The 15,099-nt window shown below is 49.6% G+C and overlaps 1 protein-coding gene across 1 annotated transcript in view; it reads left to right on the forward strand.

Moving 5' to 3' along the window:
• The window catches only part of ADCY2 (adenylate cyclase 2), a 369,586-nt gene that overhangs the window by 338,083 nt on the left and 16,404 nt on the right, over positions 1-15,099 (forward strand). Inside the window, exons 18-20 of the mRNA XM_081825785.1 lie at positions 327-485; positions 8,876-9,022; positions 10,608-10,715. Coding sequence (XP_081681911.1) covers positions 327-485; positions 8,876-9,022; positions 10,608-10,715 — 414 coding nt within the window. The remainder of the gene's footprint in view (positions 1-326; positions 486-8,875; positions 9,023-10,607; positions 10,716-15,099) is intronic.

Raw genomic sequence — 15,099 nt, forward strand, 5'->3', positions numbered from 1 at the left:
TTCTATTATGCCTCTTCTCAAAAGATAATTCGAGCCATTTTTTATTAACATAACTTTGCAAGAAGCCTTCCACGTCACTGACATCACCGGCCCCCTGTTCCCAAGGCTGGTTCTTTCCCGAACTTGTTTTTTTTGCAAATGCAGGTGAGGGGTTGTCTGGGAGACATTTCGGGGGAGAAGCGGGCTTCGTTGGGAGGGTGACCGTTCTGTTCGGGGGGTTCTTTTTTCAGTTTTGTTTCATTCTTTTTGTTTTCTCTTTAAAACCTCCGCTCTCTGGCAGGACAAGATGCCTATTGTTTCTTTACCTCTGTGTCCTCTTGTAACAGAATGAATATTACTGTAGGTTAGACTTCTTATGGAAGAACAAGTTCAAAAAAGAGCGGGAGGAGATAGAAACCATGGAGAACCTGAACCGCGTGCTGCTGGAGAACGTGCTGCCCGCGCATGTAGCGGAGCATTTCCTCGCCCGGAGCCTGAAAAATGAGGTGCGGCACCACGGGGCGGTGGGCCGGGGCAGGGCGAGCAGACCCTGGCCTTGACCTGGAGGCCAGTGGCCCTCCAGACACCTGAGTGTGCCAGATGTCCGCTATTGGCCTGCACTGGTCCATTTTGAGAAGATACTGGTTGGTTAATAGAGACGTCAGCTGAGACTAGTGAGTTAGACTCACCTCCAAACGTGGATTCATTATTTCTGGTGTTTCTCCCCCAACACGTGAAGTTCTCAGGGTGCAATGGGGGGCCCTGGAGTTCCAAACAAGTCACAAAAGTGGCCTCTCTGTGGTGTGAGGGCCACCTCCCTTACCAGCACGCAACAGAGACCAAATCAAGAGGCACAATTCCAGCGGGCATCCCATGGCTCGCAGCTTCCCCACGAGCCTTTAAAGGGCCTTAGAATTTCAAAGATAGGACGTAGACAGAACTGAGACATTATCCACACAAGAGCAGGTCAAAGACTTGAGTCTGCTCACTTGAATGGATGGAGATGGCGATTTCTTGGAGCCTCTGAGGGAGTGGATACTTAGCTAGAATTGGAAAGATGAGGGTGTCGTTTTCACGTCAAAAGGGCTTATGAAATCGGATGTCATGAAAGTTCTTTCATGTTCCTGACTTACAAGAGTCAGCAGATGTATTGACAATGGGAAACTTGTGTTTGAGCACCTACTGTGTACAAAGGCTTATGTTTGGTGCCATGGGGGCTTCAGAGATGAGGTGCAATGCGTGTTTTGGGGAGGTTTTCATTTGGGATGGGGAGCAGATGAGGGATCTGGAAACTTGCAGATGCATGAACTCGCTAATGGATAAGCCCGACCTCCATGATGCTGGAGAACAAAGCAGTCTCAAGTGAGAAGGCTCGGAGCAGTGTTTTCCTGTGGCATATTGGATAGTTGACGTTAGGTAGAAAGCTCCCGGCGGTGAGTGAGGTGCTGGACATCATCCAGCATGCTGGGCGTGGTGGGCCAGTCAGGGTCCCACAGCAGGTCTGACTGACTGTGGACCACTCACTCGTCTGTTTCTTCTCCTGCTGTTCCCCACAGGCGGTCGGTTATTTGGCAGCCTGTCTACCTGCTGGTCACAGATAATGAAATCACTGCATCTGTTAAGAAGGAGCCATCTGCCTTCAGTAGCAACATAGAGCATCTTTATGTCTGTCTGTCTGGTTATCGGTTCAGCTCGTAAATTTGGCGTGTGCCTAATGTTGCCCCTGCCCCGTGGCCAGGCTGGTGCTGGGCCTGGACACAGAGATGAACGAGGCAGAGGTGGCCCCATCGCCTGGAGGGGACAGCACCGTCTTGTCTGCAAGCACACTGGTAGCATAAATATGGGAGTCCAGAAAGGCCACCACTGTGAGGAAGTGGATTGCAAAACTGAAAAGAAAGTTCTAGAAATGGGCTGGGGGGATGGAGAGAGTGAGAATAATCTGGCCACAAGAGGTTACTTCTGGCCAGAGGAGTGCCTAGTTCAAGCCCTGAAAAGGGCCTTGGGATCAGCCCTACCCCCTGGCAGACCCCTCCTGGTGTCTCCTGACCTCTCCTTGGGCCAGACCTGGGGAATCAGTGGATTCGCTGCTCTTTCCCATCGGTCTGACAGCTAAAGAAAGTGAGTTCCTTGGGGCACCTTATCCATGGCCGCTTCATCCCTGTGTGCACTTGGAACCTGTCTTAGGCCCCAAAGTAATCCCCAGCTCGCAGGGGCTCCTGAGGATGGCTGGTCCCTGCCAGCAGGAGCCAGATCCTGGACCCAGGCCGCCTGCAGCCCTGTCGGGAAAGTGCCCCGTTTCGGAGCCTTTCAAACTCACTGCCACGGGCCGCTCCAGGCTCCGGAGCCGCAGACCCTCGTTAGGGGTCTTTGGTTTTCACTCAGGGTACCGCGATCCCCGCACATGTTTCTGGGTGCTGAGTTTGCTCAGGAGGGTGGAGCGACACACACAGGATCTTAAATCGGGGGCACCGGACCAAAGAGACGGTCCCTGACTCAGTCGCTCCCGTCTGCACAGTTGTGGGCCGCAAGGTGCTGCGTGTGGAGGCGGACAGCACACCAGTACCCTCGGTTGTAACTTCCCATACTTTACTGAGAGGTTTCGTCAGGTGGGTTAAGTGTGGGGGGAGCTACACAAGCTGCCGCTCTAAGTGGGGGGATTAAATGCTTTCAGGGACCCCCGTCGGGCACCGTGCCGACAGCGCGGCCTGCCCTGTCAGCCCAAAGGCAGCGCGCTGAGCAGGGCAGGTTTTGCTCTGCAGTTGCTGAAGATCAAACAGCGGGTGTAGGAGATTCTGCTGGTTATGAGCCTCCTGGGGAAAATCCTGAATGCAAAACAGGGCTCGCCGCACAGGGCCAAACAAGAGAGAGAATCACTAAACCCCCCCTTCTAACAGTCCTGAGCGCCCCCACCGTGAGTCTCAGTAAGGGATGATTATGTTTTTTTGGATTATTTTCCCCAAAACTCCTAATAGGTCACTATAAGGAGACTCATCTGAGTGCATAAACCATAGCAAACTCCTGCCTCGTCCTTCTGACTTCCTGACAAGTTGGCTGTCCGCCTTCTCCTGTCCCCATCGGACCTTTCTGTCCTTGCCTGACCGTCCCGGGACAGAAGAAACCGGAAGAGAGGGATCTTTTCCGCCAGATTCCAGACCAGGCCTGGCAGAGCACCGCCAACAGGGGGGACCCCAAGAGCAAGGCTGCTCCAAGGGAAGGGATGTCTACCCCGCCAGCTACCCAGGCCAGCCTTCCTCCACCTGCTGGGCCCTTCTTCGTGGCTGAGAGCACAGGTCCGGCCCAGCCCTGGCACTTCTGAGCTGTGGGACCCAGGCCTCCATTCTCGCAGAGGCTGAGACTGATTTTAAAAGCAATAATTCATGCAGAGCTCTTGGAGCAGTGCCTGGCCTGCAGTCAACACTCAATTTTAGTTATCTTGTAAGCAAATACCCCCGACTTATGCAAAACTTAAGAATCACTGCCCACTGGAATTTATTAATAGCTTCAAGGACGCCTTCTTCCCCCTCCTCTTACACGGCCCAAGGAGGATGGAGAGCAAACCCCAATGTTATCCCTTTGCCCTCCATCCAGGCAGCTCCTCCTTCTCAGGTCCTCCTCTGGGGGGTGCGCTGAGCACCCACGCCTTCTTAATGCAGAGACCCAGGGTTACTTTTGGTTGGGGGGGAAGGACAGGAGCGTGCCTTTCAGTTCCACCATAAGCATTACCAGGGCATGGTTTTCTGGAACATTCCTTGGGAACATGACACGTGACCTCGGCCAGGACCGATGTTAGCAAAGAGCCTTGCAGCTCTTTTTGATTCTCCAGCCCACCACATGGATGTTCAGAGGAAATGAATTTCCCCTCAGAAGTAAAGAATGATTTAATCACAGTAACAATCCCCGAAAGCTTTGATTTCGATGAAAACCTGTTCACTCCGCCTGTGCTCCCAGCGTGTGGGTAGAGTCACTGTGCGTGTCTGCAGGCGCCTCTTCCTTCCCTCGGGACATGCTTAGCACTTCTGCAAGCTTCTCCGTCCCTCAGCTGCCCAGGGTCTTGGCCAGATCCAGGCTACAGGCCATTCAGGCTCGGGGAGGAGCTCTGTGTGCCTGAACCTGAGCCCTTGAAACTGCCATGTTGTAGCAGGAACGTTTCGAGAGGCCTCTTGAGCAGACATCAAAGCTAGCTTTCATCACTTGTTGAAAAGACCACATTTGGTCGCCGAATGGAGTCTCCAGGTGGTAAGGATGGCTTGTGATGCTGAGCCAGGCAGCCTCATTGCGGGAGAGCTGAGGCTTGATCAAAACAGGACCCAGATGTCCCTGCAGGGATGTGGGGATTCACCCGGCTGTGAGTCCCCGCCGCCGCCACCCCTCCAGCCAGACCCCTCAACCATGTTCCTTGTAGAGCCGGGCTAGAATGCCGTCCAGCTTGTCAGAGAAGCTTTTGTGCTGTCTAATCACTTGACTCCCCTGAATAAATCAGGGCATTTAAATTAGGGCATAATAAATTAGGTGACAACTGGGGACACAGGTGCTAAATGGTCAGCACATAGGTCAACTGGGGGTGGGGGGGGAGTGGGGGATGGGAGGTCCTCCTGGCTAGGAGTTTGGAAACTGAGTGCTAGTGGCAGTTCTGAGCATTTTCTAGGACACCAAGCAGACCTGTCCATGCCTGGGCCTAAGCAGCACCAATCACACTTTGTTCTCTTGTTCTCTTCACTTGCTCTCTCTCTCCAAGTAGACCCTGTGCTCCTTAAGGCAGGGCTTGTGGTGTTCATCTGCGGGTCCTAACATGTGGCCTGGAGCCTAGCATGCAGCGGGCCCCCAGGAGGGAGGGGGTGTGTGTGTGTGCGCGTGCACACACACACACCAGATGCTAAAGTCGATTTCAGCCTGTGACACACAAGCAGGACCTCCCTTGTTCCAGAGGGGGCACTAAACCATTTGCTCATTTACAAATGCCCTTCCTAACGACTGGTTGCGTGATACTCAACCCTTCGCTAGAAGGAAGCGTAGGAATGGGCAGGAGGTTGGAGGCTGGAAGAGGGGTGCTGGCAGCCCCCCAAGGATTTTCCCTTCACCTCTAGTCTTCTGCATGGGCAAGAACCTGCCATGTGTACCCTATACTAGAGCCACTGAGTGGTATCCTGGGAAGACACCTACCTCTGGGGGATACAGGTGACAGGCAGGTCCCCGACAAGTAGAAAATGCAGAGGGCAGGGACTGATTGAAGTTTCTGGGCCGAGAGAGCTGGGGGTGTGGGTGGGGGTATAACTGTCCGGGCTTGGGAGGGCAAAGGAGGCTGAACACAGCTCAGGGACAGAGCGAGGGAAAGACCGCTGGCATAGGGTTCTTTGAGACGCTGTTCTTCAGAGCCACCTGGAGGGGTGAACAGGCCCCAGCAGAGAAGCTGTAAGAATAGCCAGAGAGCCTGGGGCAGAGAGTGGTCGCAAGCAAGAGGGAGTGTATTGTCCACAGCAAGGGAACCTCAGGTGGGATGTTCAGTGATGGAGGAAGCAACAGGGAGTCTTCAGTCACCCATGGCAATGTCCGCCAGGCCTGAGTGCCCTAGGAGCATGATGGAGTCAATGGAGCGCTTTCCTGCTCCATCAGACACTTCCCTCCCTCCCTGGCCTGCACCCCTGGAGGTCTGCAAAGCCTGACTAAGCAAGCTGGGGAGGGTCAAAGTAGAAGCATGAATAGAGAGAGTGTAGAAGCCAGTCGGGCTCCTTACCCCCTCCCCCAGGACCCCCCCCTCCCCACTGCAGCAGCCTCATGCTGCCGAAGGAGAAGAGCCCCACATTCAGCCAGGTTCCAAGTTCTGACCACTCGTTGCGCTGGGCACTTTAATTACTGACAAGAGGACTTGAATCACCCAATAGTGACAGAAAGGGCCACGGGGTTGTCCCAAGTCTTTGTCCAGGGTTGGATTGGGTAGGAGAACGGGTCTCACTCAGCAGACTAAAAGGGGCAGTGGGCACAGAGATGCAGTTGTTCTGTGATTATTTTTTAATTACTTGAGCTTGTCTGGCAGAGTGGTTACGTGTGAGCAAGTGTTGAAATGACGCCTAAGGTTATTTCTAACTCCAAAGCTCGGGGATACCTTCTGGCAGCCATGTGCCCAACGAGAGTCACCCATTCTAGACTTTGAATTCCAAAATCTCCTCAAAGGCTGCCCACTTGCCCTACCCCCATGCCCGGATCCTCTAGAAATCTGAAACAAATACAGGCCATCAACCAATCAGCTTGTGGTCCTCTCTGGCCCCCAAGCCCAACCCAAAGACCTGAGGGAACCTCTCATGAGTTTAGGGTATGGTTCTAAGCCCTGCACATTTCACTGGCTCCAGGGAATTTATGAGGCTTCCCATTGGTGAAGTTTCCCTGTTTCTCAAGAATAGTCCTTGAGCCCTGAATCAGAGACCACGGGGCCAGAGATGCATGCTCATCCTTGGTGTTTCCCCAAAGGTTCCAAGTGACTGATCTGTAGAGAGAGTGGGTGAGTGGTTTGCAGCCCAGGCCCCCAGCAGCACTCACCACCTGCAGAGTGCCCAACCAGGGCTCCAGAGATTAGTCCTGGCCCCGAGGCCAGCTGGGAGCCTTGGTGTGTCACCCCGCTCCGCTGACCTTCCATTTCCTCATTTAGCCTGTGATTCGTAATCCAGCTGCACCGCAGAAGAACCCATGGACCTCTTCCAAAACATGCACACGCTTGGAGCCAACCCCAGGTGACATTTGGTCAGGGGGAGACCCATTGGTGACCGTCGCATGCATTCCTGTTTGAGGACAGCGGAATGAGATAACACGCCAGACTCCTTCCAACAGATAAACCTTGTTTTATTAGACTCCAAACCAGTGCAGTTAAAATGGACCTTCATCCAAACTGCCAGTCAATTCAGTTTTGTGTTTCATTGTCTCCCATTTCTACATGCCCTTGAAGACCTCAGGGGCAAAGGAGAAAGGTAAAGTCACATGACCTGCACGTGGTTGGAGGCCCACACCGCCCCTGAATCTAAGCAGTACGGTCTGTGGTCATCGGGAGATGCAGGTTCACGTGTAAAGTGTAGTGTTTATAAGAGTCAAGTGTGCATCAGACTTGGTAACTGCGACCTTGGGCAAGTAATGTAACCACCTTCCCCCTCAGTCTCCCCTTCTGTACATTGAGGATAATAGTACCAGCCTCTTAGGAGTGTAGTCAGGGGCAAGTTAATGCCTGTGGCCTATTCAGGCAGCAGGCGTGGAGTCAGTGCTGAGTTTTTCCCGCCTTCCTCTTGTCATCATCATCATTCCCCAGACGGTCACTCTGGCCAGTGTCAGCAAACAGTGGGGAAATGCAGGGGACAGAAAATATTTCTTTGTCTTGCAGATGTATTCCTTTTCCTGAGGAGCAGGAAAGTCAGTGAAATATATATTTCTTTTATAAAACTGGCATTTTTAACTAGAACAGGCTTCTAGGGGGTTCTCTCTCCCCTGTACCCTGACTCCCCGGCTTCGTCAGCATTACTAGAATCTAAGCTTGGCAGTCACATGTGCCCCATGTTGTCTTCCCAGGATACGAATATTCACAGAAACAACTCCTCAGGGAGACAAAGTACAGGTTTGCACAATGGGCCAGCTCAACCGTATTGAGAGCCAAGTAGAAAAGAGAAACCTTGATTCCATTGTTCATGTATTTTGTGAAGATTGTGAGGCAGGAGCAGAAGGCATTACAGAGTGGTTGGCCCTGAGAATAGGAAGCCGACATGAGTTTAGATTTTTCAGGAAGTGGTTATGACCTTCATGGGTCGCCATTGTCCTGATGTGTTTGTTATGAGACCTCTGTGGGAAAGAATGGTTCTTCTGAGAGGCCACCAAACCTTGGACTTAGAGGGCTGTTGAAGTGCTCTCTCCCTGCTGAGGGACTCATCTGGGTGACCCAGAGAGCAGAGCTCATGATAACGTCCATGCGGAGTGGATTCCCTTGCCCTGACAGGCACACAGGAAGCCCTGGCCACCAGCATTCTTTCTCCGCTTGGAGGTTGGCCATCTTGTTTAACAGAATGCTCCTCGCAGTCCCTGGTGGAGGGGGTGTTCCCCACGCTGCACTGTGCCCACCATGGCACCTGGCCTTCCTGCCTGTGTCGTGTCACCTGCGGGCCCTGATGAGCCAGCACCAGTGGGAAGACAGCTCTTCACACCCAGGACCAGCCCCTGTGCCCACATAACAGCCCTTCCTTTCTGAAACAGTCACTGAACTTGAAGGTTGTATGTTGAAAACATTATTGAAACACCTTAAAATTGTATTGACAAGACATTGTAATTTTATTCATGTCTACAGATGAAGAACTATGAGCCTCTTTCTACTTAAAAACAAAAGGCTATCTTGAGTATGAATAAGTAACCTGGAGAGTTTCACTCGTTCTTTCTGGTGTAATTGAGAAGTACCTCGATGGGTTTCATCTGCTCCTTTCAGGAGACACTAAAGAATAAAATGCATGAAGACCTCAATGCAAAAGATGTAGCCATCACAAGTCATGTTAAACCAATATAGTAGTTTGGGAGATCATTTGTTTGCCTTCAGTAGCTTAAAGGATACTTCTTTCCTAAGCCAGAAGTCTGTGATCTCTTGCCATGGTCTAAGGTAGAGATGGCAGAGAGGATTTTGCTGGAAGGACCCCCCCATTAGCTGAGAGCGGCAGTGGAGTCACCGTGTTGAGCATTCAGAGCCCGCGTCCTGCTCCTTAGAAGCCTTCACCGCCTTCAATGGCCAGGGTCTGGAATGGGCTTGGGGCTGGTACGGGGGAGGTGGAGTGGGGCACTGGGTGATTTCTTCACTGTTTCCAGCATAAAGAAACACTTGCCTTAAGAGCGTGTTCGTTGAAAAGGTTTTCTAGTGCTCAGCTCTTCCTTTTCTCCTGGGCAGGAGTTATACCACCAGTCCTATGACTGTGTCTGCGTCATGTTTGCCTCTATTCCGGATTTCAAAGAATTCTACACAGAATCAGATGTGAACAAGGAGGGCTTGGAATGCCTTCGGCTCCTGAATGAGATCATCGCCGACTTTGATGATGTAGGTACTTGAGAATTACCCTTGAGAGGTAGGGGTAGCCCCCATCCCACACTTTGGCATTCTTGTGGCCATTGCATTTGAAGTTAGTCGAATCTTGTGGCAAATCTTAAAATATGTCTTTTGGAGTAATTTGTGCTTGCTGACTAAAAATTAAATTATTTTGCTCTGTTATTGTCCTTAACTAATTTTGGAGAGAGAAATACATTTTATGTGTGAGATAGTATGATTCCTAGGAACAAGTACCAAAATCAATATCAATAAAATATCTTTCCAGTGTGCTCATGAACTTTTCTCAAAAGGCTTGAGCTCCAAGAAAAATACTGGCTTATCTCTTGATATAAAAAGAGATAATGGATGTATTTATCGTAGTAGATTATTGGCATGTCTATTTTGGCATACTCCAAGGTCAGGTATCAACTTGAACTGTGCAGGGATGACATGCTTTATTACTGAAAAAGCAGTCTGTATGAGGGATAATATATTTTAGAGGGTACAAAGTGTATGTTTCAGAATTTGAAATAGGTGTCATTTTTCAATTTCCAATATTCTGCCTACATAGAGAATAATGTGTTTTGTTTTCTGGTTAAGAACAAGCCCGCCTATGGTTTTAAGGGTGTTGGTGCTACATCATTCTTACAGATACCAAGCGAAATGTAGCAAAATTGACATACATGACCATAGGTTCATTAGGATCCATGAAACTTTGAAATACAGTGATGAAATTACTGATGTGGTAGGATGGATTCAGGCCAGCCTTCTAAATGTCTTGTGTGACCTGTGCATTTCTCTGTTCCCACCATTGTGACCATGAGGTTGACTCAAGACTTATGGTGAAGGCATGGCAAGTAGAGATTCCCACTGGTATGCCCAAAAGCAGGACTACAAAGGGTCGGGGATGTTCCCAGTCCTCAGTTGGTGCCATTGTCCTCCTGAGCAGATACAGACAGAACCTTTCAGAGTTTCCTTCCCTTCCTCTCTCCACCCCTTCTCTTTCCTACAGCTTCCGCTCTTATTTTTACCTATCCTCCATCCCACCTCAAGTCCTAATGTACTTGGATGGGAAGGAGGCCAGTAGGAAGCTGGTAACTGGTACCAACAACTGGGACAAGAAATATTCAGGTCAGATCTGTTGGGGGGAGCCATTCTAGATCATTATTCCCTTTACATCTAGAGCTCAGAGGCAAAAGCCAGTTCTTGGCACTATAATTCGTCATAAATCACCCTCCGCATGCACGGAAGACCTCCCCCACTGAGTCATGTTCGTGTTAAGCCTTTCAAACCCAGAGTTGGGAAATTTATTTGAGCCCATTGTCACTTGCATCATAATTTACCCTAGTTCCTTCACTAGCAGATTTTAAAAGGCAATGCATGTTAATTGTAAGTAAACCATTATACTGCATTTCCTTCCAAGGCCACACTCTTTGTGGAACGTATGAAGTGTTCTTTCTCACCAAAGCCCAAGGTCAAAGTGTGAGTAAGCAGTGGTTGAAATAAGTCATATTCCCATTACCGTGAAGTAGAGTTTGAGACTGTCTTTAGAAAGTGCACCAAGGTGAGTCACTGACTGTTTGTCACTGCTTCACAGTTGCTGTCCAAGCCGAAATTCAGTGGAGTTGAAAAGATCAAGACCATTGGCAGCACATACATGGCAGCGACGGGTCTGAGCGCTGTGCCCAGCCAGGAGCATGCCCAGGTACACACGTATCGACCACACAACAGCACACGGAGCCTCAGCTCCAACCATAGATGCTCCCTGGGGCCCAGACGGCCATGCACTGACTCATAAGCTGTACTGTGTGTACAACCTAAACCTCAGTGAGCAAGACCTAATGAAAAAAAGATGAGAATTCCAGAGGCTTCTGAGGGTCTGTTCATAGAACTCCTTTCTCTGGTCAACAGGGGGAGGAAAAAACAACCCATCTGGTAGCTGCTTGATACCAGATGAATATACAAGGAAGTGTAGAAGATGAGAGCTGTTTCTTTTAGGATGACTCATTAGAAGATGGCTCTTGGTCTTTTGATTAAAAACGATGAGGACAAAAACCAAGCTGACCACCAAAAAATTTGGATGAAAAGGTGGTTTGGGCAAAATTGAGTATCTTCATTCAATTAACTCTAGTTTTGAGGGGGTTTTCCGTTATGTTGTGTTTTGTTTCTGTGTGTGTGTGCACATGAGCGTGTATAGATACGCTGTGTAGTTGTGGTTCAGTAAACAAGACCCCCCCCCTTCCTTTTAGGGCAGTGGGCTCCCTGATGGCACCAGGACAGGTTTGCTGTGAGGCAGAGGTGGTGGGTACAACTCAGAGGAATAGAACTTACCAGAGCACAGCTTGCTGTGGGCAGCCCGATTCCTCCCGAGAAAAGAAGGGCTGAGCCCATACGCTCTGCTCCCTCTCACACACCCACCTCCCACAGCCTGGATGGAGCGGGGGAGGGACGGAGAAACAGCGGCGTGCTGAACACAGCTCCCTCTGCTCTTTTTCCTCGGTATTCATGGGCAGAGACTGGAACGTGAACCATCTGACTCAGAGTTAACGCTAGCAGGTTTCCAAGTGAATGGGGTAATATGTATTCCATTTGCTCTTCTCCTTGGGTGTTTGCTTCCAGATTATTATTTTTTTAATGGGTAGGCATTACTTTAGTAATAAGGAAAAGTAACATAAATGAGCAATAAAAGAAACCTTAGAAGAGTCTTACCTTGGGTTCTGAGCAGTGCCCTCCCAAGCCATCTTGGTGCCAGAGGCGGAAGGAGAAATGTTTAGCCCTGTATAGGTGGTATTGTATATTTTTAATGGTTGGATTTTTATTGACAGAACATCAAATATTGGAAAAACTATTAGAAAATTGTAAAAGAGAGGTATGAAAATGGATAACATTATTTTAATTTTAAGTACCTTATTTATACCAAAAACAGAACTGATGATAATTTTATTTTCCTGGTTTTAATGGAAGCAAACTTATACTTTTTGAGCACCTTTAATGTTATGGGAAAAGTTAACCATTAAAAAAAATATATAAAATCTTGGGCGCCTGGGTGGCTCAGTCGGTTAAGCGACTGCCTTCGGCTCAGGTCATGATTCTGGGGTCCCGGGATCGAGTCCCGCATCGGGCTCCCTGCTCATTGGGGAGTCTGCTTCTCCCTCTCACCCTCCCCCCTCTCATGCTCTCTTTCTCTATCTCATTCTCTCTCAAACAAATAAATAAAATCTTTAAATATATATATATACATATAAAATCTTATATATAGGAAGGGACATTTCTCCTCTTTCCTGAGGCTGTGAGGTGTTTGGCACTTAAGCATTTAGTCAGTTGGGCCACCGTAACAGAACACCACAGACGGAGAGGCTCAAAGGGCAGACATGGATTGTCTCATGGTTCTGGAGGCTGCGGGTCAGGATCAAGTTCCTGCAGGATACAGGGGCTGGTGAACTGTCTCTTCCTTCTGGTAAATGGCCCCCTTCTAACTGTCCTCACAGGGCAAAGAGAGAGAAAGAGATCTTGGGAGGGAGGGTTTATTTAAGGCTTCACGATAGGAATTTTGGCGGGAAACAATTCATTCCACATACTAACCTTTATTTAAATTTTTGATATTTTAGTTCATTCTGGATCTTTGTGCGTTAATTTTTATTTTCAAAATATTGCACGAGGATGTCATTTATCATGATTGTTGTGCTTTTTGGTGCCTCCTGAAATTCTGTGCCTGAGGGGAGTCCCCCACTCACCTCACCTAACCCCAGCCCTGCTTCTGAGGCCTCTCCAGCCAGTCTCCCCTGGTGAGCCATTTAGGGCACTTGACCTGACTGCACCCACTCCAGACCTTAGGTCGCCGATAGCCACTTATTGATCCCTTGGCAGGGCCTCAGAGCAGAGATTCTCAGAGACGCTGCCATGTGAAGAGCCGCTCAGCATTGGGTGTGTGGGGTGGGCACATCCCCCATTGTCCCCTAAAGCTGAACGTGTCGGACTCTGCCTCCTCCAGACCCTGGCTCTTCAACCAGTGTCTCTCCCTTCCCTCAGGCACACTCTGTAGACCGAGAGTCCTCATCCACCACCTTTACTCTGCACCTCCCCCTTCCTCCCTCACCCTCACCAACACTGACACCACAAATCCTACTCTTGAAGATCAGGAAGCACTTCCACATTCCAGAATCCAAGTCGGGTTGTGTGCTCTGAGCTCTCGTTCTCAGAGTCCTGTCTGCAGCCTCTGATCGAGCTGGTGGTCACCTTCACCTAGGAGCCCCTCCTCCTTAGCTTCCGGTCCTTCGCTGGGCTGCCTGTTGCCTGTGGTACCTCTCTGGGGGACACTGTCCGTGCTCTTTCCCTGACACCTCCTCTCCTTCAGGCACCTCACCTAAGACTCGACCCATGATCCATCCCCTCTACATAGTCAGCCCCTGCCAACACCATCATCGCCCATCCTGACCATGGGGCCAGGCCTACATTCCCGGCTCTCCGTGGACAGCCAGTTTCCGACACCCTCATCTTCTGGTGTGGTGTTCCGCCAAAATCCCCAGCAGGGGGCGCTGTGCACAGAGTTGACCTGGGTTTGTTCAGTGGAGGATGGAACATGTGCCCACCTTACTGCCCAGACAGCATTTCGCTTCCTTCCCTATGTTTTACAGACCTGCTACTCCTGATAGAAGCCCTCTCCTTTTCCCCCCTGACGTTTGTGAACACTTACGAAATGCCTCCTGAGTCTGCTTTTAACAACCTAAGAGATTCCCCCCCCCCACAACCACCCATGTCACAGATGGAGAAGGGGAAACTGAGGCACAGAAGTGAGAAGTAACGGGCCCAAGGTCAAAGAGAGAACAAGCAGCGAGAGAGCAGGGCTGCCTGCTCCAGGGCAGGGCTCACCTGCTGGTCCTGAGCTCTGGTCCGTCAGCTCCTTCACCAGCCCCTCCGGCACCGCATTCACATCTGTGCCGAGTTCCTATCGGCACAGCTCAGTCCCTGCGGCTTCCTGCCTGAGCTTGGCACACCTATCCCAGCCCGTGTGCCCCATCCCTCCTGCCCTCAGCCACCGCCGCCACCAAACCGACCTTCTTAGCTACCCGTGAGCTGCTTCCTGACTTCTTCCCAGTCACCACTCTGCTCATACGTGACTATTTACCATGTGGTAGAGCGGAAGGAGCGTGACTTTCAAGTGAGACCACTCACAACTTGCTGTAATAGCTCAGCTTTCTACAGTCCAGTTTCCTTACATCCAATGGGGAGCATACCCATTTCATAAGGCTATTGGGAAGACTGCATTAATATGCAAAATACTCCATGGCCAGAGCAGGTAATAAAAATGCTAATAGCCGTAATAATAATACAGTTGTGACTTGTATACTGTTTTGCATATTGATACCATTGCTCCCTCCAATAGAACAGATATAAGGGTTTGGGACATAAATGCAGTAGGATGTGTCATCACGTCCATGCGGGGAGTTCACTCAGAATGAGCTATTTTTATGTAGGGCATTTAATTAGATCTCAGGAAGGTCATCTTAGAAATACTTTGAAGTGCAGTGCAAGTCTTCTGCAAGGAAAGTACATTACGTTTGATTGGGGTGGGGGGCATAACACACTTGATACATATCAAAGAAATGAATGTCTCTTCTGCCTTTTGTAACGTACCTGTAACTTATCTACTTGTTTTTCTAGTTCTAAGCCAAAAAAAACCTTTCTGTTCATTGTTTAGCCACATATTTAGTTTGACAACAAAAGACATTCAATTTGCAAAATATATTGGGTTTATCAAGGATTAATGTGCTTTTCTTAAATCCAAGAAGAGGCAAAGTTACCTGGATGAAAGCCTTTTGAAATTTAGCTCGTGTTCCTAAGTACCTCCTCATTTTCTCCCTGTATGCATAGCAACCTGTCCACACCTAGCCAGAGCAGGGCTGTTACGTCTGTCTTTGTTTTGCTTCGTTTGTATTTTTTAAATGAAACAGTGCATTCTCATTTTAAGCTCGAAGACAACATGACTAAATGGTTGGTTGCATTATGCATAACAACTGAGTGTTGTTTTCAAAAAGAAGCAGGCACTTGTCAAAAAGTGAAACCTTAGACGGAGAATGGGCTGGCGTTCT

Source organism: Leptonychotes weddellii, chromosome 7 (assembly GCF_054177405.1).
Source record: "Leptonychotes weddellii isolate Sample4059 chromosome 7, ASM5417740v2, whole genome shotgun sequence".
Taxonomy (NCBI): Eukaryota; Metazoa; Chordata; class Mammalia; order Carnivora; family Phocidae; genus Leptonychotes; species Leptonychotes weddellii.